The 24,587-nt window shown below is 41.1% G+C and overlaps 1 protein-coding gene across 1 annotated transcript in view; it reads right to left on the bottom strand.

The window, feature by feature from the left end:
• Window positions 1–6,005: 6,005 nt before the first annotated feature.
• The window catches only part of ENPEP (glutamyl aminopeptidase (aminopeptidase A)), a 36,710-nt gene continuing 18,128 nt past the window's right edge, over window positions 6,006–24,587 (bottom strand). Inside the window, exons 8-20 of the mRNA XM_010586252.1 lie at window positions 20,794–20,859; window positions 19,330–19,395; window positions 17,888–18,039; window positions 14,035–14,114; window positions 12,243–12,370; window positions 12,073–12,128; window positions 11,122–11,272; window positions 10,293–10,366; window positions 10,090–10,191; window positions 9,810–9,980; window positions 7,726–7,866; window positions 6,820–6,898; window positions 6,006–6,569 (exon numbers count right to left, since the gene is read on the bottom strand). Of these exons, the coding sequence (XP_010584554.1) occupies window positions 6,420–6,569; window positions 6,820–6,898; window positions 7,726–7,866; window positions 9,810–9,980; window positions 10,090–10,191; window positions 10,293–10,366; window positions 11,122–11,272; window positions 12,073–12,128; window positions 12,243–12,370; window positions 14,035–14,114; window positions 17,888–18,039; window positions 19,330–19,395; window positions 20,794–20,859 (1,416 nt within the window). The 3' untranslated portion in view covers window positions 6,006–6,419. The remainder of the gene's footprint in view (window positions 6,570–6,819; window positions 6,899–7,725; window positions 7,867–9,809; window positions 9,981–10,089; window positions 10,192–10,292; window positions 10,367–11,121; window positions 11,273–12,072; window positions 12,129–12,242; window positions 12,371–14,034; window positions 14,115–17,887; window positions 18,040–19,329; window positions 19,396–20,793; window positions 20,860–24,587) is intronic.

The raw sequence follows: 24,587 nt of genomic DNA, 5'->3' as shown, positions 1-24,587 counted from the left end.
CATAGCTGACCTTCCCCTCGGTTGTGTTGTTTCAATGCTATTACGCATTGTTGGCTCAGCTGGCTGTTCCCTTTTTGTAATACATGGTGACTGACTCAAAGTTCATTAAAACCAGTCCCTGCTTGCATCAGCCTTTCTCAAATTGCACAAATGTGTGCTTCTGTTTTGTGGCTAGGGCGATACCTGAGGGTGTAGTTTGCTCTGGTTCACCTCCTAGTTTGCGCTGGTTCACTTTCGTGCCTCGAGCTTGTCTTTCCTCTGTTGCAGTCTGGCTGGGGAGCTCAGCAGCCCTTTCGTGAAGCCAACAGTCGTGTTATTTCGGGGCATTCTCTGGGGGAGCACATTTTTGTTTGTTTGTTTTTCTCCTGAACTAGGGAGGAGGTGAGTGAGTCTGTGTAGCTTGAATGAAGCTTTGTTTTCTGCTGAGGAAATGAAAAGCTGAAATCTTGTCTCGCCTGATACAGAAATGTTCCCTTTCACAGGACTGAGACTTTTAGTTTGGAGTCCTTGGGGTGGTAAAGTAAAAGAAGGGCTGCATTTACAAGAGCACTGGAAGAGAGGAACACCCCTTACATGCAGTGATTGGAGACCTTGTGCGGGATGTGGAAGACTTGGTGAATTCTTGTTTCTGCTGGACAGAATTTTAAACCATGTCTGCCCTTTCAGGCTATTGCTCAAACCACTGTACTATGGAACGATGCTCTTCTACATTTCTAATTACTTAGGGCCTATTAATGCAGAACTGAGCTTATTAGCAGCCTCTGCTGAAGAAATCCATCTTTACTTAAAGTGATAATAAAATATAAGGGTCTGTCTATCCTGTGTTCTCAGGTGCTCATGCGAAGCACCATACTAGAAAGTTACTAATTTGCTTTTGATCCTGGCTATTATTTAAGTACCACGGGAGAATTTGGAAGACCAGGCCCAGTATAGTCATGTGGAAGAGTTCACGTGCATTTCTGTGGAGGAGGCAGAACTGAGCCTTGATCTGCTTGCTTTCTTTGCAAGTGCTCCTGCCCAAGAAAAAGGGGGGATGATGACCTTTCATCAGTGATTTTATAACTTCAGGTCCATAGTGTTTTCTCCAGCTGAAGTTGCTTAACGAACCTGGGTGGGCCATAATTTCAGTTTGCTGAAAGTGACTATTTGCTAAAATAAATGAATCAAATCATTTATTGGCTGCCCACCAGACACCTGGAAAAATCTGCTTCTTAGGCTGCCACAGCAACTCTTTTGGCTCATAAGTACTTGACCTACAGCTCAACACCTTTTTTGCCATAACTTTGTGCAACTTTTGCTCTGGCTAATAGCTACGTTAACTACCCTCCAGAGAGCATCCTGCAGTTGTTCGGTTTCAGGCTCCCTCTTTGCAAAAGACGTAAAAAATACCCCTGAGTTGCAGAGCTGCTACAGGTAGGAGCTCTGTAGCTCTGTGGTATGCAGTTCCTGGTTGGAGAGGCTTCTTCACTGACCTGTGGTGTGTGAATGCATTTGACAGCAGGCAATACAGAATGAGAACTCTGGAATGGCAGAACCTCATGGTCTGTGCTTGGCCTTGCACTTCTTGGAAGAAACCATATCAGTGACCAGTCTCTTGTTCACTGCAAAGAATTTAAAAAATTCAAAAGTGCTGGAAAGGATATTTAGCAGTCACCTGGCCATTTCATCCATCTCCGAAGGAAAACTAACATTGATGGTTTAAGCTAGGGTGAAGTTTGTATGGTGGATATCATATATAAAACTGCAACACCTATTTCAAATTAACTTTTGATTCTTACTAAGAATAATGACCCTGTATCCCCAGCCTGCCTTTTGAAGAGTTAGGCTCCAGTCCTCTCTCATGCTTCGATCTCTTCCTTTCCCTGACTGCCTGGTTCTTGAGACCATCCATACACACTGTTTCAGCATCATTAAACTACCAGCAAGCAGATGTCAGCTTGATAGCAGTCTCTGGACATGAGTTTGTGAAGAAGAAAGGGTTGATATGGAAAGGTTTTCTGTGGGTGAGGGATTACTGAAACAACTAGTAAGTGCTACTTGAGAACGGTGTCTCTCAGATACTATGTCACGGTCATATTTTTCAGGTTTTGCTCTTCCCTCACAACTCTTTAGAATACACACTGGGAAGTCAGAAAGTCTCAGACTTATCTGAACCAAATACATTTCAGATGCTTTTATAAATAGATTTGTAATTTTTTCAGAAGTGCATCTTGCAGAAGTTCAGATATCTGGACAGTGATATGAACCACTGTAGTACCTGTCAGCTGGAGAACACTTCCTTAGTCTCATATAGCTGTATCTTTCTGTACCAGTTTTCCACATAAAGGCATACATTCAGCTGCCATAGGTGTGGATGTGAAGTTGGAATGCCTCCAGGTCAGATGCCTTCTGCCGAAATAATTGGGAAAGCAAACACAATCTTGTTTGACTAACTTTCATAATTGGATACATATAACACAAGATGAAGTTTTAATCTGGCCATATGGTATTGCTGCTGCTAGCAACCGGATAAGGTCCTATCCTTCTGACCCTGTTTAGCTAGTCTCTCCTGTGCCCATTATAAGCTAGGTTTTTCCCTCTCACCTTGAGTCCCAAAAGTTGCTGGAAGATGCCATCACCCCAAATGATGGTAACCAAGAAATGGCACTGGTCATTGTGGGAAGACTGGAGGGTTACTTCCTAGTCATGTCCTATTTCAACAGTGAGACATACCATATGTATATAGTATTTTTTTTGTGTCTGCATACTTTGTAGCAATCTTAACTGCTGTTTTAGAAACTGACTCAGTTGGGGAGTTGTAGACGCCTTGACATTTGCATTGGTGCTATTCAATTTTTCTGTGCAGTAATACAATATTTTCAGTTGTTTCTTTACCTGAATCATCAAGATAAAGCATTTTCATGTGCCTATCAGGCTTACAGCCTCCTGGGGCCCATGGGCTCATGCTCCATAGGACGCACAGCTGTGGCTGATATGAGAAGGATTTGCACAGCTAGCGTAAGGCAACACTGCAGCAATCACAAGTGGCCCCTCTTTAACTCCACCACATCGCACTTCTACTCAAAGTGTTTCTCTACCTCACTGCATGTGATAGCTTTTGCTGTGGTACAACAGGAACAGCAGAGCCACAAAAAGCTGTGTGGATCTAAGGGGCCAGCCGGTTCTGCACTCCCTCACTTGGCTTTATCAGTGGAAATTCCTTCCTCGCTGATCGAATGACGGGGGGAAAATTATCTCTTTTTAAAACAGTTCACATTTCTTGGGATTCAGTTTCAAATTGGCATTCTTAAGCTTATCACAGACCATTTGTAAATGACTAGTTCCTGACCGAAAGATTTAGCATGTACCAGATTTGTTATCCGTTTAGGACAAACAGCCTGAAAGAGGCACATGCCATACAGTACATTCTCCATGAGCCATTTAAAGGTAGCAAGATCACTGCATAATCTAGAGAACATTATTTAAAATTGACAGAACCTTTACCCTACCATAAAAGCAGCCTTCTTCTAGGGCATTTGGATTTACTTCCCTCTTCATCTACCCACCTAAGGTCAGTGTAGAAATCCAGCCAACCTTTCTGTAACATCAAAAGTATCCAAGCACTAGTTAAACGTCTCTCTGATCCAGTGTGGTTCAGGCACAAAAGCTGCACATGGTCTCATCTTCCTGAACAGAGCGAGAATCAAATGACAGGCAGCAATTGCTTGGATCACTATTTAAATCCCCTTCTCTCTTCCATTCAGTCAGGGTCATGAGCCCAGTAGTTGTTCAGGCTTGTCCTTGGCTTCTTGCTCTCTGCCTCAGTGGTATTTGTCTGTTGTGTCTCTCTGGCCTTTTAAATTTTTTTCTACTACAGCGATATACAACCCTACCAATATGTGCCCTGTCTTGAATACCGATATGTCTGTGTGATTTGGATGTAGGCTGCTTATGCTATAGCTTTACAGCACCATAGAAAATCTTCATTACTTGTCGTGTTTTCCTTGATGAAAGCCTACTACTGTAGCTGACAAAGTTGGCCAGCCTGATCCCACTCAGTGGTAGTAGGGGCTACATAAAACAGAGGATAGAAATCTCTTAAAGTAACTACTTTATCTTCTATCGTCCCCATAGTACTCATGGCTTTCTTTCTACAGCAAATTGTGGCAGAAGCATATGAATAGTTAGAGAATCGGTTCTTTCTGCCAAATTTCATTCAATCTTCTCTGAAAGGGAAAACAACTGAGCTATGTGCTTGAACATCTTCATACCTGTTTTGCATTGTTGCACATCATGGCCAGCTGGAGTTAAAATCTTTCAGTTAAAATATACAGCACTGGCAGTGCACAGAAAATTTTTCTGAGCTGATCATACTGTTGTATAGTCACAGTGATACAACATACTGATAGTATTACAGCGTAGTGCTACTGAACCAGTTTGTGACCTTGAAACCAAGAGAGTCGTTGTTTGGCTACTGCTCCTTCAATGCACTCATCGAAACTGTAAAATTGTGAAGGCAAGTTGGCATGTGTCCTACTAAGCAGGCAGCTGCCCAAGGACAACCTGCTGCCTGTGTGCTGAGCTGCTGGTAGTTTAGGTGTGGGCAGCTGTTTCACTTTCACTGTCCTCTGTGTGTGAATCTGAGCAAGAAGAAAAACTGGAAGAAATTGCCTCGCCTTTTGCCACCTCTTTACCTTAAAGAGCAGCTGCTATCTGTAGCAAGTTGTAACCACTGTTAGTCAAAATCCTGTCATGTTTTGTTTGCAGGAGGCAAATGACTGACATTTTCCTTTGACAGAACAACTGACTTGGTCACCAGATTTGTCTGGGCTTGTTGCAGCTATTTGGGTATCTAGGGAGAGGTCCAAAACCATACCAGTCCTGAATCTCCTGGGGGAGCAGGGTAAAGTGTTTCCATCCAGGACTGTATAAGCTTCTCTGGAGCTCTCTGTGCCATACCAAGGCGTAGAGGCAGGCAGAGCCTGTACCCCAGGATTTCTGTACATTAGAGCCATCTCCTCAACATCTCTAGCTTTCTCTTTCAATAGCACTGCAGGATGAAGGGAGAAGTGTTTTTCCATGTTTCTGTCCTCCCATCCCATTGCTGAGTTTCTCGACAGCTGTGCCTAATCTCTCCCAGGGCTACCTACTGTGAGATGCTCTGTGGTCCTGTTCCCAGGGCATCCAGACAGGGACTGGCTCTGTCTGGTTCCCTTCTACTGTGCCTTTCCACTCAGGAGACGAGGGAGGAGGCAAGGAGGATGGGGCTGATGCCCATGTCTGTTGCCCGTACGGTGTCAAGACACAGCACGTGGAAACCTGGGAGCTCCAAGTCACCCAGCTCCCAGCTTGGGAGGGGCAGGCAGAGCGGCCCCAGTCCTTTCTCCAGCAGCATAGTGGCAGAGGGACTTGGGACCAAGAGTTGTTTTTGTGCTGCCTGTACTCCTGCAGTAGACTGAATTGCAGCAGTGGGACTCATCTGCCCCCTCTGCCTGAATTTGCCTTTATTTTTGTATCTTTTCAGAGGAGATAATAGATTTTTCCCCCTCAGAACTCACTGAAGCTATATATATGGCATAGCTGGGCTATGTAACAGGTGTATTTCTACATGCCAGGCAGTCTTGCCACTTTATTAGAAAGAGACTGAGATTTCCAGGTAGGTTTTTTAAATTTTATTTTTTCCTAAGAAAAGAGACAGTAAGTACTGTATGTCTTGTTTACAGTAACGGCTGCCACATGTTCTTCTTTTGAGAAGATTTAGAAATAAGACAAAAATAACCAAGACAACCCCTAACCCAAGCTACAGAATCCCAACTAATAACATTGAAAAAGAAGCTGGTAATATTGATCCCTTGTGTACTGGTAGTTAAATTTCAAAAATCAATGGAGAGGGAAGCTTAACTGGCCTTTCTGTAGTGTCAGAATGCAAAGCTAAACCCCAAATGTAGAATTTTTACAGCTGTAAATATAGGGGACAATTTTCAGACAATGTTAAAATTACTGCTTAATTCTCTTTCCTTCAGGAGAAAGCTCCTATGAGGTGCACTTGGAAAGAAATCCCTGACTGTACTAGATACACTTCTGTGCGAACCAAGAAGTAGCTTTTCAGAGTGGTATGTGGAAGAAGTGAGACCAGCTTGATCAGCAAGGACCCCAGTTCTGCCATCACTTATGCCTTGAGTAACTTGAAACATTTGTCCTGTTTGTTCAGGCAAATTCATCCCTCAAAATATAAAGCTATTCCTGCACATAAGTGCTGGCAGGATCTGGGATCAGCAACTACACAAACATTGCTCTGGCAGTGGTCTCCTGAATGTTTGTAGAAAAAATATTAGGCCTTGGTCCTCTAAGGTACCTAGGTAAGAAATCCACATTGCTAAATATCTCTGAGGTTCTGAGTGCCTAGAATGAGTGCCTGGTATTTTTAACAAAGTAAGACTTCAAGGGCCTTGCTGTGCTTCTAGCCATGTTCGTATTTCCTCCTTGTTTACTTTTAGCCATTCAATGTTGTTCTTCACCTGCTCAATTGACTGACTCCTGGGCAATTCTCCTGCCCCAGCATTAGGATACTTCTCAAAGAAATTTTCCATCTGGAAAAGAGAGAGAAAAAGAATTGACATGAAGCAAATAAGGCTGCTATTGGGCAAGTGGCTTTTTACAGGGACCTGGTCAAGGGCAGTTTTGGCTGGGAGTGATATTTAAGCTCAGGCTGGTAGCACTGGGATAGTTCTACAGTCACTCATACTGCTTTACACATTTAGAGGATAAAAAGTCAAGTTTCCTGGCCAGTAGATTGTTAAATATATTGACTTAAAACCAGGAGAAGTGCTGTCACCATACCTGCCAAAGCTGGAGCTCGGTGTTGAATGTTTGGGTGATAGTTACTAATCGACCAAGGTTTCTGTCATTGATAGTGTATCTAGAAAAACAATTTAATAAATTATGTTTGATGCAATACTGTTAAAAAAAGAAAAGGCACAAGTAATTATCTGAAGCTTGAACTTCTAACTGTGCTACAATAAAACATATGCACTCGGATTTCAGCATTTTTAGAAATACTTGAAAAATAATATTCCTATACAATATCTGTGCTGTTCTCAAATATGTTTACTAATGGAGTGATCTCTTCTGGGCGAGGGTTGGGGTTTTTTTAATTAGTGACTTATTGTCTCATGCTGGAAATTGGGTGTATTGCTGCTCAGCAATACAAATGCTGTCCAGTTCGCAGCTCAAGGCTTGCAGGTATGCTCTGCTTCTGTGCCCTCACCAAGCGTTTAGAAAGGAGAAGGAAGGAGAGAGAAGTCACTCAAATAGGGAGGAGCAAACCTAAAAGGTTTGCTATTACTTCCACTGCTTGTCTGTACATCTGCTGCTTGCTGTTACCACTAGAAGGAATGAAAAAAATTCTATACGCTGTCTTCTTGTTATGAAATCAATAGAAAGAGTGGATACATGACTGACTAATTTCCATGCAATAACCAAATTTCTATAGCCTTGGTAGAACTTTCTATACTTTTTAGCCACCGTTTATTGGTAGTGATCATTTAGGGAAAGAATGATTTTCAAGTCAGCAGCAAAGTACTTTTTCACAGTAGCTGGATATAATTGCGTTGAATACACTTTCAGTTTTCATTATGCAAAGTCCAGTGATTATAGCTGTATAGTGAAAATACAGAAGAGCATGGCATATAACAAGATATACAAATATATGTAGACCTAAAGTTTCCAATGAGTTCATTAGCGTACCTGTCAACTAAGTACTGCCAGTTAAGTCGTATCCAGTCCCAGGCCATTGTTTTCCCATAGGTGTTATACGAGATGTATTTAAGGACTGTGAACACGTCTTGGCTTTTGATGAGGCTGGTGTTGTAAATATATTTCAGATACCTAAGGGAAATGCCATAAGAACCAGTGAGAGACTTTCATGAAAGACCATGAAAAGCAAATAATAAGTTAACACTTTCAGTGTAGACTTAACTGATGATGATGAGAAATAATGCAATGCTAATGTCTATATTTCTCAAGTATTTACCACCACAGTCTACAGCCCATTTCCAAGCAGAATATTATTTTTGTCTACAGCATTTTAAAGGTGGAGCACACTGATCTAAAACATAAGTATCTCTTGATAACTGTGTCAAGAGATAATTGTATTGAAAGAAATCTAAGCAGTTAGGCATCTCTTTAGAAAGTAAGTAGGGTTTATGTCTCTGAGTTACTTGAAAATGGCCAAAACCCATTATTATTCCTATATTTTAATCAAGTAGTGAAAAAAAGACTGGGTCAGTAGTCCAGCCTGTTTGGGTAGCCAAGTGCCAAAAAAGTAGTAGTCCAGGCTATAAAGATCTTATAGGGACCATGACTACACATGCAGGTGGCTTTCTCACACTGAAATCTGTGCTGTTTGCTCTGGAACTCTTATCCATACAAAATTAAAATTCATTTGGGCATAGCATGCCTGTAAGTGCTGCAGTTATAACTCCAGTTACAGCACAAATGGTTTTGACTCACAGAGTGGAGGATCCCTCAGCATGCATGTTCTCAGGGATATGAGTAGTGTGGTCATGGCTTCACAGCAGCAGCTGCAGAAGAACACCCTTAAGCTGTTGTGTGCTGCGATTAAGGATTGTATTCTTTTTTCCTATATGTAGCAGATGATTTTCTCAATCTGTTTGCTCTTTTCCTCTTCCTTGTCATTTTAATAGTAAATTAAGAGGCAAGTTCTCCCTGCTTTAGGGGGAATATTTTATTTTCTGTAAATATAGGCTGATCTAGCTATTTAATTCATGTCTTAATCGTGTCAGCAATTAGTCATTGAATGGCTTTAGATTATGGCTGTTGTGGTCACAAGAATTTAGGAATACAGCTGCCTCCTGCCACTAATTTAATTACTCTAACTCTTATGTTTACTCTTCCTGAATCTCCTATACTTCGTTGTTTCATCTTGTTTCAACTTGGAACTCTTCCAGGCAGAGACTGCTCCATCTTATGATATTTAGATAGGGTTCTGACAAAGTGGTGAATGGCCCTGGTGAAGATAATTGCCTGCATCTCCTCTACATGATATAATTGCATGCAAAGTTATCAGATAAGCTTAAAGGAGCTGGTGTGTCTATGCAGGGCGGCAGCCTGGAAAGATGCTTGCCCAGTCTGACAGCTGGACCAGCCTGGGGCAGTATCCAGATTCCCCATCACTGCCATGGTGGCATGAATACATCATTTCTGATTCCTGCCCAAGTACCTCTGCACAGCACTTCAGGGAGCATTGTGTCTTCACACGGATGCCTTCATAGGACTCTTAGTAATGATTGCTCAAGGTTGGTTGCCTAATTTTGGGTACTTGGAAGGCAGACATCTAGTCTAGGCAAACTCCCTCTGCAGCCAACGGAGGGTGACTGGCAACACCCAAAAGCAATTCTTCCCATTGATTTTAAGTTTCTTTCCTGGTGTGGGATAAACAGTGCTCTGGAGGTCCTGCCTCCCTTCACTGATTATAGAGGAAACATAGATGACTAATTTTCTCCTGATGCTTAACTATTAGGCAGCTAAAATTACACAGGGTGAAGCACTGTTGGAAGAGCTGAAGGCTGTTGATTGTGTGCAGAAGCTACCATGTGTTCAATATCTTTCCACTAAAGGAGCAAGGCTTTTTTTCTACTATAGTACAATCTCAGAGGGGGGGTGTTAGATAACTGGTCTTGAAAAATGTGTTGCATTCCACATGCTGTAATCTGACAAAAATGACAGCACAGGAGAAAGGAGAAGGGAATGAGCAAATGGTGACCGGTTGCTTCCGTAGCGAAAGAAAAATCTTTGTGTGTTTAAATCACCTGTCCAAAAGGGTGATGTTCTTCACTGATGCCAGGCCATACAGGAGCTTTTCTTTTTCTTGTGCTAATGAAGTTTCTTGGTATTTCTTGAACATGTAATTCCATGATGACTCATTGCCTGAGTTCTGCATCCCATAGCGATATACTAGGAGTCGGAGATTTGCAGGAATGCTAAAATAAAGAAACAGTACTTGAATGTTCTTTCCCCTTTCCTGCTTGAGATCTATGGCCAAGTCACATGCCATGTTCTTCACCAGCCACAAAAGCCATGAGCACTCACGTTTTTCCTTGTAGCCATTGCTCGAATAGTTGAGAAGCATTGTTCAGAGAGTCTGTGTAATCCATACTGCAGGCAAAGTCTAGAACAGATGCACGAAGAAGCCTTTAAAAGAGAAAGAGAGATGGAGAGAGGGATATTTTCCTACTGCTTAGTGTTCTTGGAATTTATCAGTAATATGAGAAGGAAAAAAAACATTGTTCAACCTCTCCAGATGGCTTCCAGCATCATTCCAGTGCAGTTGAACCACAATGGGTTTTACCAGGTAGCGGAAATATTCCTGAGGTAGAAAAAGAGGGTTGGTTACTTTGGTAGATTTCTTTAAATAACAAAATATTTGTGTTCATAGTTTGTTCTCCTTCATTTTTCCCAGAATTAGCATCTCTTAAACAACAAGGAACACCAACACGCACATGCACAATCTTTCCAGATCACCACAGCATGCTAAGTCTGAATGCTTGCAATACTGATGCGCAGATAGGACAAAGGCAATCTGCTTCTCTCCAGCCTTGTCTGTGCTCCTGAATGAAGGTTGGGGTACAGCAAGGACACACTGCCACAACTGTTTTCCAGAGATAATGCTGAGTTCAGGACATACTTATTTCAGTGACCATTAAATCATGTTCAGCATGGTAGGTCAACTAACACACCTGCTCCCTGCCACATTGAGATATAGCCATCCTTCATGCTGAGGACAGGTGTCAGAGATTTTGCTGCCCTATACATGCTTTACTGGATGCAGGGCAGCCTTGACTAACAAATGTCTGTACTGTGACTTATGGTGATGGATTATAAGAATAATTAGGCACAATTTCTTTCCTCGAAGTGCATAGTCCTGAACTGAGAATCCAGGTAATTCAGAGATCAGTACTAAGCAGTTTTCAGCACTTTTTTTTAAGAGTACTGTAACAAAAAGTAAATACTAATAGCTCAGCAACATTGAAAATCACTTGAACTTCAATATTATTGCTGTTACAGGTCCTGAGCTGTCAGATCCAGTGGTCCCGTGCAGGAATGCTTTTTTTGCTTCATCACCTGAAACCGAGGATAGAGATTTGTGTCATCTTCAAGCATGTTTGCGAGGTAAGTTACAGATGATATAACTCGATGCCAAGGTAAATAGTCTGTTTCATTTGTTAGGTATTTTGTGAGCTCCAGGGGAACAGTGTAATTCACGAGTCCAGGTCTGTGGAAGGAGAAAACATAACTTCTGTTATTTTAATGAATTTGAAGAACTTACTTCTTTAAAGAGATTAGAACACTATTTACTTTAGAAGGTCTGAAATAATAAATTTTGAGAGGGTGAAAATAGTCTGGAATGTAACTTGGGAGGTGTTTTCAAAGAGCCCACTGAAGATCACTGTTGATCAATGTCTAACCACAGGAGCTCTCACTGTCGTGAGGAGGCTTGTGCAGCAGCCCAGTGTGCCCCAAAGTGGGTAGCCCTCAACTGACTGCATTAATTCCCGGAGACATCCTGAAAGGCTAGGGTGATTTAGACTTACAGGCTGTCACAGGAGGTTGCCTAAAGTTTATCTGTGTCAGCATGGCTGGGTACAAGAGCTAGAAGTTTCCAAGTAAGTTTCTAAACAAGATAGCTGAGGTGGTAACTTCCTAATGCCATGCTATGCATTGTGGGCATGTCTCTGATTTTCTGGACACCTAACTTCTTCTGGAGTGCTTCTATTAATGTTACTTAGATGTTACTTAGTTACTTACCCCTTTCTAAGACCTGTGCAATTAAAGCCCTCTTTTTTCCTGCCACTGAACTGAAGGGGAGCGTCTCTCTTGACTGCATTGGTACTGCAAGTTGCCAATGCATACTTGAATTTGACCCTTTTGGAGGACAATATAAGCCAATAAACAATTAAGACTTGTAACAAATTCAGAAATTTTCTTTCAACCACCTGAGTTGAGTTAATTCTTATTAACAGGCAATGGAAAGTGAAAAACTTGTGTTGAAACCTCTGCAGGGAATTAGTTTACCTTGCTAAAGAAAAGGCATCATCCAAAATCCCTGCACGGTCAGCAGCTGAAAAATCCTATGCGAAAAGAGGAAAAGAGTGATCAAGAATATATAGATTATTTGCAGAAAAAACAGCCTCTACAAACCTCTATAAGAGACCCATCAGACAGGTTAATGTTATGACACTCACTTTGTGGTTGCTGACCAGAAGAATGCTTAATCTGGCCCAGCTTTGACTATCATAATTCACCCGATAGAATCCAATGTGGTCTGGATTAATGTTCGCAAAAGTATTAGGAGGTGATGCTATTACAATTCCTGCAAAACAAACAAACAGTGATCAGTTTGTGCATTTTATATGACACAGAACTCACTGGAGATTCCTTGACTCCAAAAGTAATATGTGGTTTTAATGAATTTCAAAATAAGATCCAAACCTTAATTTTATTTATTTATTTTTTAAAGGGCCATGAGTAAAGACGAGTTATTATAGACTTTAATGAGTGCCAGCACTTGTCTTACAATAGTGAATTGTGGTAATTACTTAGGCCAGCTAGTTTGTTAAATTTAAAATGGAGATCATTGTGATTAGGGTTAGGATGGTGAAAATTAGTGTCATTGTAAAAAAAGTAAAAAATTGCAAAGAAACGGTACTTGCAAATATCTCTTTTAAAAGGTTTTTCACCCTCATGATTACTATTAGTTTAAAAGTTCTCATATTTTTTCCTCCATTCGTTTCATTTTTCAGTTTATTTCAACTAACTTTTCAAGGGCTTTCTTCCCTGTACTCCTCCCTGATTCAATTTTTGTAGCTCGAAATAAAGGAACCACAAAATCAGCTGACTTTACTTAAGCATTCATGTTTAAGGAATTTCCCATTTAAAATGAATCCTTGAAAAATGTTCCTTTCTCAGAAGCTTGGCCTGGTCCAGTTGGTGCTGCTAGTTATGAAAGTTTTTCTATTGCCCATTGAAAGCAGTGGTCTTCAATCTGCAGTTTGAGGGTGGCTGGAGTTAAAAGCAATTTTCTCTTTGCTTTATCCATACAAAGTATTTCAAAAGGCATTTTTTCCCTACAGTTGCTGTTTTACCCTACTAGCCAAAATTTTTATGGGTGTAGAAGTAAGCACCTAATCACGCCTTTGGAGACTTTGTCAAGTTAATAGCCCCTTGCAGCTCACCATAATGTCATATGGAAGTTAGAGAAGGAAAATTTCTTTGTCTTAATCTTTGACTTGTAGCATGACATAAGACTTTTTTGTTTGCTTTTGCATGGATACTAGAAGCAACCAGGTAAAAAAAAAAAGCAGAACAAAAGGCGTAACATTCAAACAAGTACAAGAGAAGAGCTGATTGTGACAGTTCTGAAATTCCAACATGATGAAATTTTAAAACTTCAGAAGTCAGTACTTTTTTTCTTTTTTCCCCCATTTTTTCCCCATTTTTGGCCACTACAGTTATAGAAGGAGAAATCCAGATTTGACCGCATAATAGAACAATCACAAAAAATACCTGTGTAGGTTTTTCCTTATTCCTGAAATCAGCATCAGAAAACATGTGTAATCATTCATAGCTCTTTTTCTTTGATTGAACTTAGATTGCCAGTTTACCATGCCGCAGATGCGTTCATCAGCCTCTCACTTCACCTCTTTTCTTAGACTCGACAAGGGGCATATCTAAGTCCCATTGATTTTAGTGCATCCTAATTAAGAGTTTGCTTAGATGCTTCCTTGAATAGGACTGGATTTAAACACATGCTTAAGCACTTTACTGAATTGAGCCTAAACTGACATAATGTGTGTATAGGGGAAATAATCATCTTATTGTAGAAATGACTACTAACTTCACCACAACCAAGCTGTGTGCTGGTTCCTGGATCTGAAAACTGAAACGCATGAAAGTTAATTCTGTATTTTATTTCTTGTTAAGGACATTGAAAAGCTTTATCTGTTCATTACTCTTAAAAGAGAAGGGGAAGTTTACCTGCAGGATCTGATGTGTTATAGAAAGTATAATTTGTTGAACTCCCAAGTCTCCATTTCACTGGTATATTCCATTTGTAACTGAAATTATTTAAAGGGAAAGAGAATCAAATGACATTTGAAACCAAATGTTAAAAATAAAACTCCAATGTATCTTTTTTATTTGTTTTAATGCTTACATATTGTTTTATGAAGCCAATTGTGTGCTTATGTACATATACGTTTACCAAATATCCCTTGTACCAAAACACAGTGTTTTACCAATAGCTGTTGTTTATGTAGTACAGATGTTTCTGTGCTATGATACTCTATTCAGGCAACAAAATGTAAGATATTGATGTGGTGTGATTGGGGCAGTTATATTCCCTGAAAAACAAAATAAAAAGTGTGAAATATCTGAGCATGTTCATGCTGTAGAGATGGGGAATAGCAGTAGCTATTCTTAATACTTTGTATTTATCAATAGTTCTCAAAATGCATCTGGTGGACTGAGCAAGGGAGCGAAGTAAGATTTTGTCCAGCTTCCGACGTTGATGTATTAGTCAAGTTAATAGTTAATACGATACTCTGTTAATGATGTGCCCAAAGTTAAGTCTGAAAGCAGCACAATTTATCTGGTTTTGGTTTGGGTTTTTTTGGTGGTGGTTTTTTTTTTTTTTAAATCAGTGATTTTCTGAATGCAATTTTCACCGCTTGATGACTCTGTATGCTGGAAAGGGTAAAAATTACCCATAATCATACAGAGATCACATAAATGAATTTCCATTGTGCTATCCTGTGTAGCTTATTACCACAGCTCTGGAACATGCAGCTGCTAAGCAGTATCTTCATGTCATGTCAGATAATAACCTAGCAGGGTACAAAACAATTAATTTAGTAAAAAATGATTATATGTGTATGGTTGGTATCAGTGGTAATATTGATGTGTCTAGGTCTTTGTGCAGACACCACTTAATCTTTGCAACGCTGACTTGAAATAAGTGGTTAAGTATTATGAAATCTTTTTTACAGATGTGAAAACTGAAAGAGCTTAAGCAACCATTGCGATGCAGTCAGTAGGACCTTTTGCCTTTTCCAGCCTATTTTCCTTCTCCAAGACAACCCTAATTCCTCAATTATAAAGCACTGGGAGCCAAATGTGACCTTTTCTCTTGCTTTTCAATTCCTTGAATACCTTCATTGGGTACGTGCAGGCTCCTCAGTCTGGGGCATGCCCAGGATGAAGCCGAGACATTTGGGCTGGGAGGGAGCCATGGCACAGCCTGATCAAGACTGTGACCAGGCAGTCAGGGAAGTAGGATGGCAGAGCCTGCCTTGAGCATACCTGCACAGCCACCTGCATAGGGCTGCTAAAATTATTAAGCCCTTTTGAGCAGTCAACAGCTGTTCCATGTTAGCATATTACAGTCCATCCCAGGGAGATTTTTCTTCTGTCTTAAATGCCCTGGTGACAAGCGCCACAGGAAAACCTGAGCCATCTTTACAACCCTGGATTAAGTGGATGGTCATTAACTTCCAGAAAATACCAAAATGAAGGCTACGGTATCTCCTGCTGCTTCCAGGAAGAAAGACCAGTTACTGTTTTGTATCATCTAAACAAAAATATCTTAACAGATTTATATACTTCTAGATTTTACTAGTTCTCTTATGGAGCTTACTGCCATGGGAATTTAGAGAGGTTATTGTTTGGCTAGAAGCCCCAGTATTGTGGTTCCCCAAGAGAAAGCCCATAAAAGATGATTTTAAAAAAAAAAACCCTCTGGTTTTGTAAATGCATTTAATGGGGGGGGATTTTATTTAGTTTTCTTTATATGTTCCTGAGCTTACATACATAAATACTTTTCCTGAGCATAAGGTACAAGAGCTGTGTCCTGTTAACTGTGCATATTGAGGACGTGTTCCTGATATGCTATGCTGTAGCTACATATTTGCCCAGCAGTGCTATTTTAAGAGCACAGGTTTTTGAACTTCCATTTCTTTTGAGTGTCAGCATGCAGGAGAGGACTCTTTCAAGCCAAACAAGCTTGAAACAAGCAGGCAGCTGAGGAGACTATCCCTACAGTGTTCAGAGAATAAAGCATACACAAGGCCTGGAGTTTTCACTGCTTAAATCAAAATCCCGCACCTGGACATGAAATAGGCCAGTCCCATCTGGGGTAGGATCTCTTCAGGAGCTTCCTCAACCCCATCTGTGAGGGTGGAAGGAGGAGGTATTGAGTTTCAGTGGACTGACTTCTAGATAAAAGAGTAAGTCTGTCCCAGGATAGATAATGTCAGCATTACATTACTGCATTTTATTTTGAAGTAATTTATAAAAACTACATATTCAGAAACAAATTCCCCTCTCACTTTGGGAATAGTAGGGGCAGTGCACAGCTCAACTTCTTGACAGGTTAGAGTAGGAGCAGTGCTGGGATTTCTGCTCAAGTAATGACAAATGGCAATGTACCGTAAGTCTTGAAGTCAAGCAAAAGTAGGATTCCTGATTCTGCTACCTCATAGCATAGTGCAGTAAGTCAAAATTTTTAACACTAAGAAGTATTTTTGCCTGAATAGTCTGTAATACCAGCCTTCAGATGGCACAGTGCTGCTGTTTGCGGCTAGCGTTACTTCAAAAGCCTGCAAACTTTTCTGCTTATGTTGGGAGAAATACAACGTTTCAAAGACAAAGGTAATTATCCAAACTCTTTTGATACCTGTCCTAAACTGCCAATACCATGGGTCTTCTCATTGGTCAAGTTTTTTCTTTTTAATCAGAATGAAATAAAGTGGCCACAACTGTTTCTTCATTTTCTCCTTGTTCTTGCTTTTTGTATTAAAATAACTAGTAGAAGCTAATGGAAAATTGCATTTGGGTAGATTTAGTTCTGGTTCGTACAGGCAAGTTTTACTGGTTTAATTGATTGGGCTAGTTCGGGGAACGAAAGCTTCCTAATATGGGTTGATTTGAATCTCTCTCACTGAAATGGTAGCAAAGTTGTATTTTGCCTCAAAATTGGGGCTGGCTAAGAATATACACAATGCCAGTTCTGAACAGTTATTCAGCTGGTTAATGCCATGGCGCACCTGAGACATTTTTCTGTGCAGGTTCACCAACCCACATGTAGGGTTCATCTCCTCCCAGGTCAGTCATCTATTAATTAACAAATATGCTCCTATAGATTAAACCCCCCCATCTTGAATAGGGTAGATGAATGCAGCTGTCTGTCTGGTCACGTAAGAGCCTGAAATGTCTAACTTTGACTAGATAACTGCGTTTTAGATAGGTAAAATTAAGCAATACCATCCTGAGTTAAATAGGGAAAAAATAGCTCTTGATGAGGATTAATAACATTTATACATGACTAGTTATTTCACAGTAACTCATGTTTTTAAGACATGTAGAGAAGACCCTGTATTGTATGTGAAGACCCTGTGTTGTATTATAGATCCTATACCATGTGGGAAAAGGAATAAAATATTGTGGTATACAATACCTAGTTCATGGTATCTGATTTCTGGACAGAGACAATTTTGTGTCAGTTTTCCTTAGTCTGGCAGACTATAATTTGCAGTGGTTCAACAGGTGACTTGCAATCATTTGAGCTGTCTGTGTGTGGACATAAGATTTTCTGAGAGACCTTGTCAAATTCTACTCTGCTGTGTTGGAGAAAGAAACTCTGAGACAAAGGGCTGATGCTGGCCTAAATTTGAAATATTTGTATCCAACTTCCTGCTGGTTTCTTTTTAAAAACAAATCCTGAGATTAAGTTTAGCAAGAATGGGTATAACACTGCCTACTGTATGTCAGCTGAAGAGAGTACCTGTACAGTATTTCTACCTACTTTGGATAGACATTCACAGCAGGAACTTACCCAAGATCAGAAGGAGGATGAGAAGCATTTGCATTGGGATCCAAGAGAAAACGTTTCTGTGTGAACACTGAATTATCTCCCATCTCCAAAACAGGGTAGCCCATCTGCCTAGTCCATGTGTCCATGACTTCCTTCACAGGTTTATTACTTGCCTATGGATGATGGGAGAAGGTTGCAGTGAAAAAGCAAATTCAGTCCAAAGAGTTAAAAAAAAAAAAGTATCTCTGATATTGAGAGAAAGAAGAGCAGAAAGTGGCAGAGGAAAGAGCAGGTTCAGTGCAAAAAGTACTCCGTTAAATCCTTTTATGGTGCCTGTCATTGAAAGAAAGTATGAGCTGGAAACTTGAGCACGGACAGAGGAAATTAGAAGTATATGGGCAGGAGACTGACCAGTAGCATGGACAAGAAATACTGAGGAACCTTTGAGGCCCCTTGCATGCTCTAAGATCTCTCCATTTTTTTTGAGGAAATAACTGAACAGGACAGAGGGACATAAAGAAACTTTTCAAAGCCAGAAGTCTCTTTGCAGTATGCCCTGTTTTGAGAGTGAAGGAGGAGCCAGTATTAACCACCAGCAGCTGCACTAATGTAAAATTTGATCCATTCTGTGGACTGTGAACCTCTGTCCTAGTGACTGGAGCTGGAGAAAGCTGCCACTGCCTCCCCAGGATGCCACTTGTGAGGGAAGGGAGCTGGGGTCATTGTTTCCTTCTTCAGATGAGGTAGATGATGTGAAGATGCAGGGCACCAGAGAGACAAAGCAGGAAGAAATCCTGTTGAGCAGGAAGAAGTCTGGGACCAAGGAGAAGACAGGAACTTTGAAGGAGACACAAAAGTGCAACTTGGGCTGTGTGGGTGTCCACAGAGGTGGAAGGAAAGGAAATACCATCAGGGGAAGAACCTGGTAGTATGCAGGTGGGCTTTTGGGGGTAATGAGATAGGTGGAGAGAAACAACCCAGTCTCAAGCAAAAGGAAAGATCAGAAAACCGTGGCACAGACAATGACCCAACTGGGACTCAGAAGACAGAGACAGAGATAAACACCAAAATTACTTGGGAATGGATACTGTTGAGAACTTTCAAACAGCTAAATCTGGTTAGAGATAAGGGAGAGTATGAGGTGTATGTATGTGGTGGATGAGGGGTGTTTTCACCCATGAAATGAGTTTGAGTTGCGGGGGGAATGTTTCAGTAGCAGGCTGTTTGTTAGCAAGGCCTCCTTTCTTGCTTCTTATTCCACTCCCACAGTCTTATGCCAAAAAATGAGGAAATAATATATATTTGCTAGAAATAATATGTGTTGGAATATACTGGGAGGCTGCTTAGCTTGTGATCTCTGATTGACAGAAGAGCTACAGACTATAAAAAGTTTGGGAAACTGAAATCAGTGGGTAAGATATGGAACATTTATTAGCAAGGGTTTGGGTTGCTGCAAAACATACCGCTTCCAGAGCTTCCCAAAATTGTTGTGTCTTGGCATTCTGGAAATGGTGTTTCTTCAAATATGCCTAGAGAGAGGTAGAAGACTGTGAAAATACTACCAGGTCTTTCTTCTTTGCCTATGAAAACAATACACATATTCAGTTGTACAGAGAGTACAGATTAGTTGTACAAAGTATCTATGCGTGGATGGTAGTATTATGAGTAGGAGGTTAAATGGATCAATATTCAGCTGATGAAGTTCCTTTGCTTTCCAACGTATCCTGTAACATTAAAAGTCAGCATTTTCCACTGTGACTTGTTAGTACGAAATAAATTTGTACTTGAAGAGTTTTTGGATTTTGTTTGAATGGACACCAGCATACCCTGTTGCAAATTTATGTTTAATGTAAGAGCTTGCTTAGAAGGAGGAAGCTGTTTCAGGAGATTTCACTAGCTGTGGACTCGGGGTGGAAGCAGGGAAGTCTAGTCACCTCTAAGTTGTGATCAAAATGATTATTACAAGGAATAATGGTATTCAGCTAAGTGTTTGCACCCCCTAAACACTATTCCCATCCTTTATTTTACCTGGCTGCTTAGCGAGTGCTTTCCTACCCTGCTATCCGGATCCTCGTGATGTTTAGTCGGTAGATGGTGCTGTTTGTTTCACCGTTAGCCACCACTACCTACTTTAATGTTCTTGAAGGCTTTGAGTAGAGGGAAAGTATTAGTCTCTTGTGGACAAGGTGGCTGTATTTTCCCATCTTGTGGAACTGTCCTGATTGAATATATGAAAGGAAAAATAAAGGAAAACACAACTGTCTTGTAGCAGCCCATAAATGTGCTCTCCAGGAGGGAGGGAGGTGAGAACAAATGTGGTAAACCTGGGCTGTAACTCTTCAGAGACGACAGACGTTGGTTCAGAGGAAAGGGCAGATAACCTTCCTCTTTCTGGGAGGGGTCCTTTCTCCCATAATTTTGTAGCATCACATTTTTTCCTCCATGAGAAAGGACTATGAAGTGTGCAATATCTCCCTTTTCTGCTCCCTATTACCTCAGCTCTCTAGGGCTGGGTGCCCCTGCATCAGGGTACAGATGAGCTTATGCCTGCAAGAGTGTCCCTGCATAGCAGGCTTGGGTGGGTTGGAGGATCGTGGCTGTATGAAGCTGCAGACATACTTTACAGCTGAATGAGGGGAACCTAGCTGACAATAGGATAACAGTGGGGTAGAAGAGGTTTCTTGGCTAAACGCTGTCATGAATTTAGGTCCTCACTGGCAGGCTATCAAATCTTAGTGCAGTTCACATTCCTGATTCTGTGGGAGCGTGGAACTTCTTCCCCATGATGTTGTCCACTCAGTACTGAAATGCACTAAATACTTTTGGTACTAGTACCAGGATCTCTGATATTCACTTTTTGAACAATGGCTTTGCTACTGTAACACAAGGATGGGCTGCATTTCTCACCTGTTCGGTGCCACGCTTACCTGACAGCCTTTCTGGAAGAGGTCTGGTGTAATCCAGTCTCGAAGCATTCTGAGGATCGATGCACCCTGAGGACAAAGGGAAAGGGGAGAAGGTCATTCTACACTGCTCTAACACTGGATTTCCATTAATCTAAAAAGCAACATGAGAATGAATATTTTATTAGGCAAAAATAGAAACCATCCATCTGACTAAGGAAGTGGTTTTTCTAATTCCTTCATGTCACAGCATGCCTGCCTGCCAGAGCTTAATTCTAGATGTGACAGTTGGTTTTTGGCTGTGACCAGATGCCCGTTTCCAAGTTCAGCTGTGCCAGTGGAAGGGCGCCCAAGCCCCGCTGCTGGGGGTTACTGTCCTGCTACTCTACCAATTTGTGTGACCGGGGGTCCCTGTTTCACTTTGAACAGCACAGGGGTGAGGGCAGCTGGGGAACTAGCCCTGTCCAGCAGCACAGCCTGACAGAGGAAGTGATTTTGGCTGAACACTCAACAGGTAGGGAACTCTAAAAATGCTGCAAGTCTGGGACTTTATGTGTTGGGGAAGCCATCTCAAGGTTCAGAATGAGCTTTGCTGAGGACTGGTGTGAGAACTTTGGCCTCTGAAGCAGGGTAGAATTGGGATCAGAGAAGTTACTTACTTGGGTGTCACAGAAAAAAACAATTAGGATCTTGAAAGAGGAAAGAAACAAAGGGAAGACAGGAGAGAGAAGTAGAAGAGTCATGTGGAACAAAGAACAGAGTGGGCACAAAATGATGAAAAACAAAAGCAGTGCAAACCCAATCTAAAATGCAAAATACAGTTCTAGGATTAGCATGTTTTCATTTTCTGAACTAAATCAAAGGGCAGCTGAGAGCCTAATGCTATGAATGGTTTAAAAATCCAGTTGTCCCATGAAAACAAGAATGTTATCTGAATTCTCAGTAAATCCTGTCTCCCCTATTTACGTGTCTGAGAATAACAACTTGACTGCACGAGTCACAGCAGAGGGACTGTTTGAACAGATATGCCTCAAACTGCTTTCCAGACTATTGTTGCAGAGTTGAGATAGTCAGCAGATAACTCTTTTCTGATACAGTAATTTAATGTGTTTACAGTGAAATATGTTCAAAAGCAATTCAGTAAAATTTAGAACAGATTTCCATTAGTGGCAATCATAAGGCTGCTTATGATTAATGGTAATTGTAAGGCCACGTGTATGTACTAGGGTACCTCAGCTCCTCAACTTTGTCTATCAGCCACTTCTTATCTGATATCACCTCTCATAGACCATCCCCTCCCATTTATATTAAAAGCCAGAGTAGAAATATGCACTTGTGCATGCATTTGGGAACAGCAGCGATTTCTTTTGCTTTAAATTGCAATGTACAGTTAGCCCCTTGCATCTTCTACTACTGCTTTTCAGTCTCTTCCCCCTAGTCTTGTCATTCCTCTATAGTCTGTGATGGAGTGTGTTTGAGAAAAACTCATCCTAACAACTGGTTATAACTGGTTATAGGAACTCAAGTGTTTTAATAACTTTCCTTTCTTTCAGCTGTTGGGGAAGTTCAGGAAAGTGACCTTGATTTGAATAGCTGACCTTGTCTGATGGGGATGTGAGGGGGAGCCTTTTAACAACACCCACATAACTTCTCCTAGGGAGGTGTAGTAATTGCCAAGTATATGACAAGACTGTATGTGGCAGAAATATGGAATGTTTAATCCCAAACTTCTTTAGCTGGGAGGTTCCAAAAATGTGGGGGTCCAAGACCAAACTTCTAGCAGAAATTATTTAAGTATCTGTTTTCTGAAAAGGTAATCAATATTTGAACTCCAAAGACAAAAAAATCTCATTGTTACTTTAATAGAATCTTTCAAACTAGGAGAGAAGATTAAACTGGAAAAGAGGTGAGATGCAATTACTTTTTAAGAGCAGATTAAAAGAATTATATACATTAATTGTGCAGTCACCAGCTCTACTCTAATACAGCTCTCCTAGGTGCATAATGCCATGCCAATCATACAGCAGTTAGAGTTTCCCTTACAGAATACAATGCAATGACTCCACAGACCCTTAGGCTTTAGACCTAACCATTAGAGTTTTAGGATTGCAGAAACCCTGTAATTGCTTTGGTAAAACTAACAGAGAACATTCCAAATTATGCTTTATTTGTTTAGTGATGAATATTATCATGAGGAGATTGTTTTTATAAGAAAAATGCAAAAGAGAAGCCAAAATAAAGCCAAAAAGAAACAAGTTAATTTTGTCACGCATTTATATATAAATATCAACAGTAATTTGAGCTAAATCTACGTGAAGACTTTCTCATTCAATCCAAATTATATCCCAAGCCAAATTATATCCCAAGCAGACTGTTCCCAAACAATGCATGAGTCCTCAAGTGTTTTCACTTAAAAAAAAATAAGTCCATGTAGCAATTATGTAGGCACAAAGAGATGACTAAAAGCTAGGATTTTTTTTCTCCATTGTTTTTTCAGACCATGCAGAAGTATGTCTCTTGCTTAGCTCACCACTAAAATGCATTTTGGTGCAGAGTATTTCATTTAGCTCTGTATGTTTCTTGACTTTTGTTAGTTTGATTTAAGAACGGTGTTACACAATGCAGGTTTTCACATGGTTTATGATTTGACTGTGAGGCATTTATGATGCAATAAATACTGGTTGTATTGTTGGATAGAGGATTTAACAATTGAAAACAGAAAACTGATGGAAATGGATGGATCAAGTCTAGCTAATAAAAGTAATATCTACAGCTACAGACTCTTGCACAGCTAAAGCTAAAGTCAATGCAATACATACTTTATGTTTAGCTGATAATGGGAGCTTGGAGGGAAAGCAACAAACAGGATTTAATAATGGTGGATTTTGTGTGCTCAGTGGAAACTTGTTATGGCATCAGAGAGGAAACACTGACAGAGTCATACAAGAAGCTGTCAACACAGGGTCACGGGAGATGGCTGGTTGAGGAGAGAGTGAGCAGAGTCCCAGCTCCTTCCTCACCTTGGTGGCATATGTGGTGGTGAGAGGGAAGAGGGACAGGGGTGTTTCCTCCTGTGCTTCTTCAGATTTGTCTGTTAATGCACTGAAAAAAATAACTAGAAGCAACAGTGTTGTCAGGGCAGCGCTTGAGTCAAGGGACTCCCTGGTTAGATACCAGGGAGTCTGGGGGAGACCTGCTTTGTTCCGTGTCTAAGGGTTCTCTAAGGACAAAATGGCTTTGGCTATATCTGATATGGAGGGAGACAAGCCAGCTTCAGCTTCCTAGCCTGGATCCTGCTGACCACATCAAAGTGTTGACCCTCAGCATGGCTGCTGGCCTCTCCAGTGCTCTGGACCTCAAAGCACTTTTCCACAAGGGCTGAGCTCCTGGCTGCTGCCCCACACAGCTACCAGAGGCTGTGGGCTCAGGGAGGCCTCTGTGCACCCTGGTCGCAACAGCAGTTGGACGGCACCAGCATCCTCATGTCTTGCTGCTCAGAAAGACCCAGGGTATTCTTCCAGTCAGTTCCAGCTGGCTTCTGAGAGAGCCTTTATAGGCACAGGTCCCCACCACCACTGACAGGGACAGTCCCAGGATGGGCAAAAACTTGTCAAATACCTAATGGTGTGTCCTTTACCACTTCCTGGGCTACAGACTACTGTACTCCAAGTCAGTCCTGAGCTCCACAACTCTCAGTGAAATGTGGAGCTAACTTATCTCCCAGTTTAAGGCCAATGCCCTAGAGACTGGTGTAGACCATCTTTGCTATGGCTTCTTGGGTGGCTGGGATACTGTGAGCAACTTGAGACAGAAAGTTA

This window comes from Haliaeetus leucocephalus, unplaced genomic scaffold (genome assembly GCF_000737465.1).
Source record: "Haliaeetus leucocephalus isolate CR32 unplaced genomic scaffold, Haliaeetus_leucocephalus-4.0 Scaffold140, whole genome shotgun sequence".
Classification (NCBI taxonomy): Eukaryota; Metazoa; Chordata; class Aves; order Accipitriformes; family Accipitridae; genus Haliaeetus; species Haliaeetus leucocephalus.
This window is presented reverse-complemented; position numbering and strand designations above follow the sequence as displayed.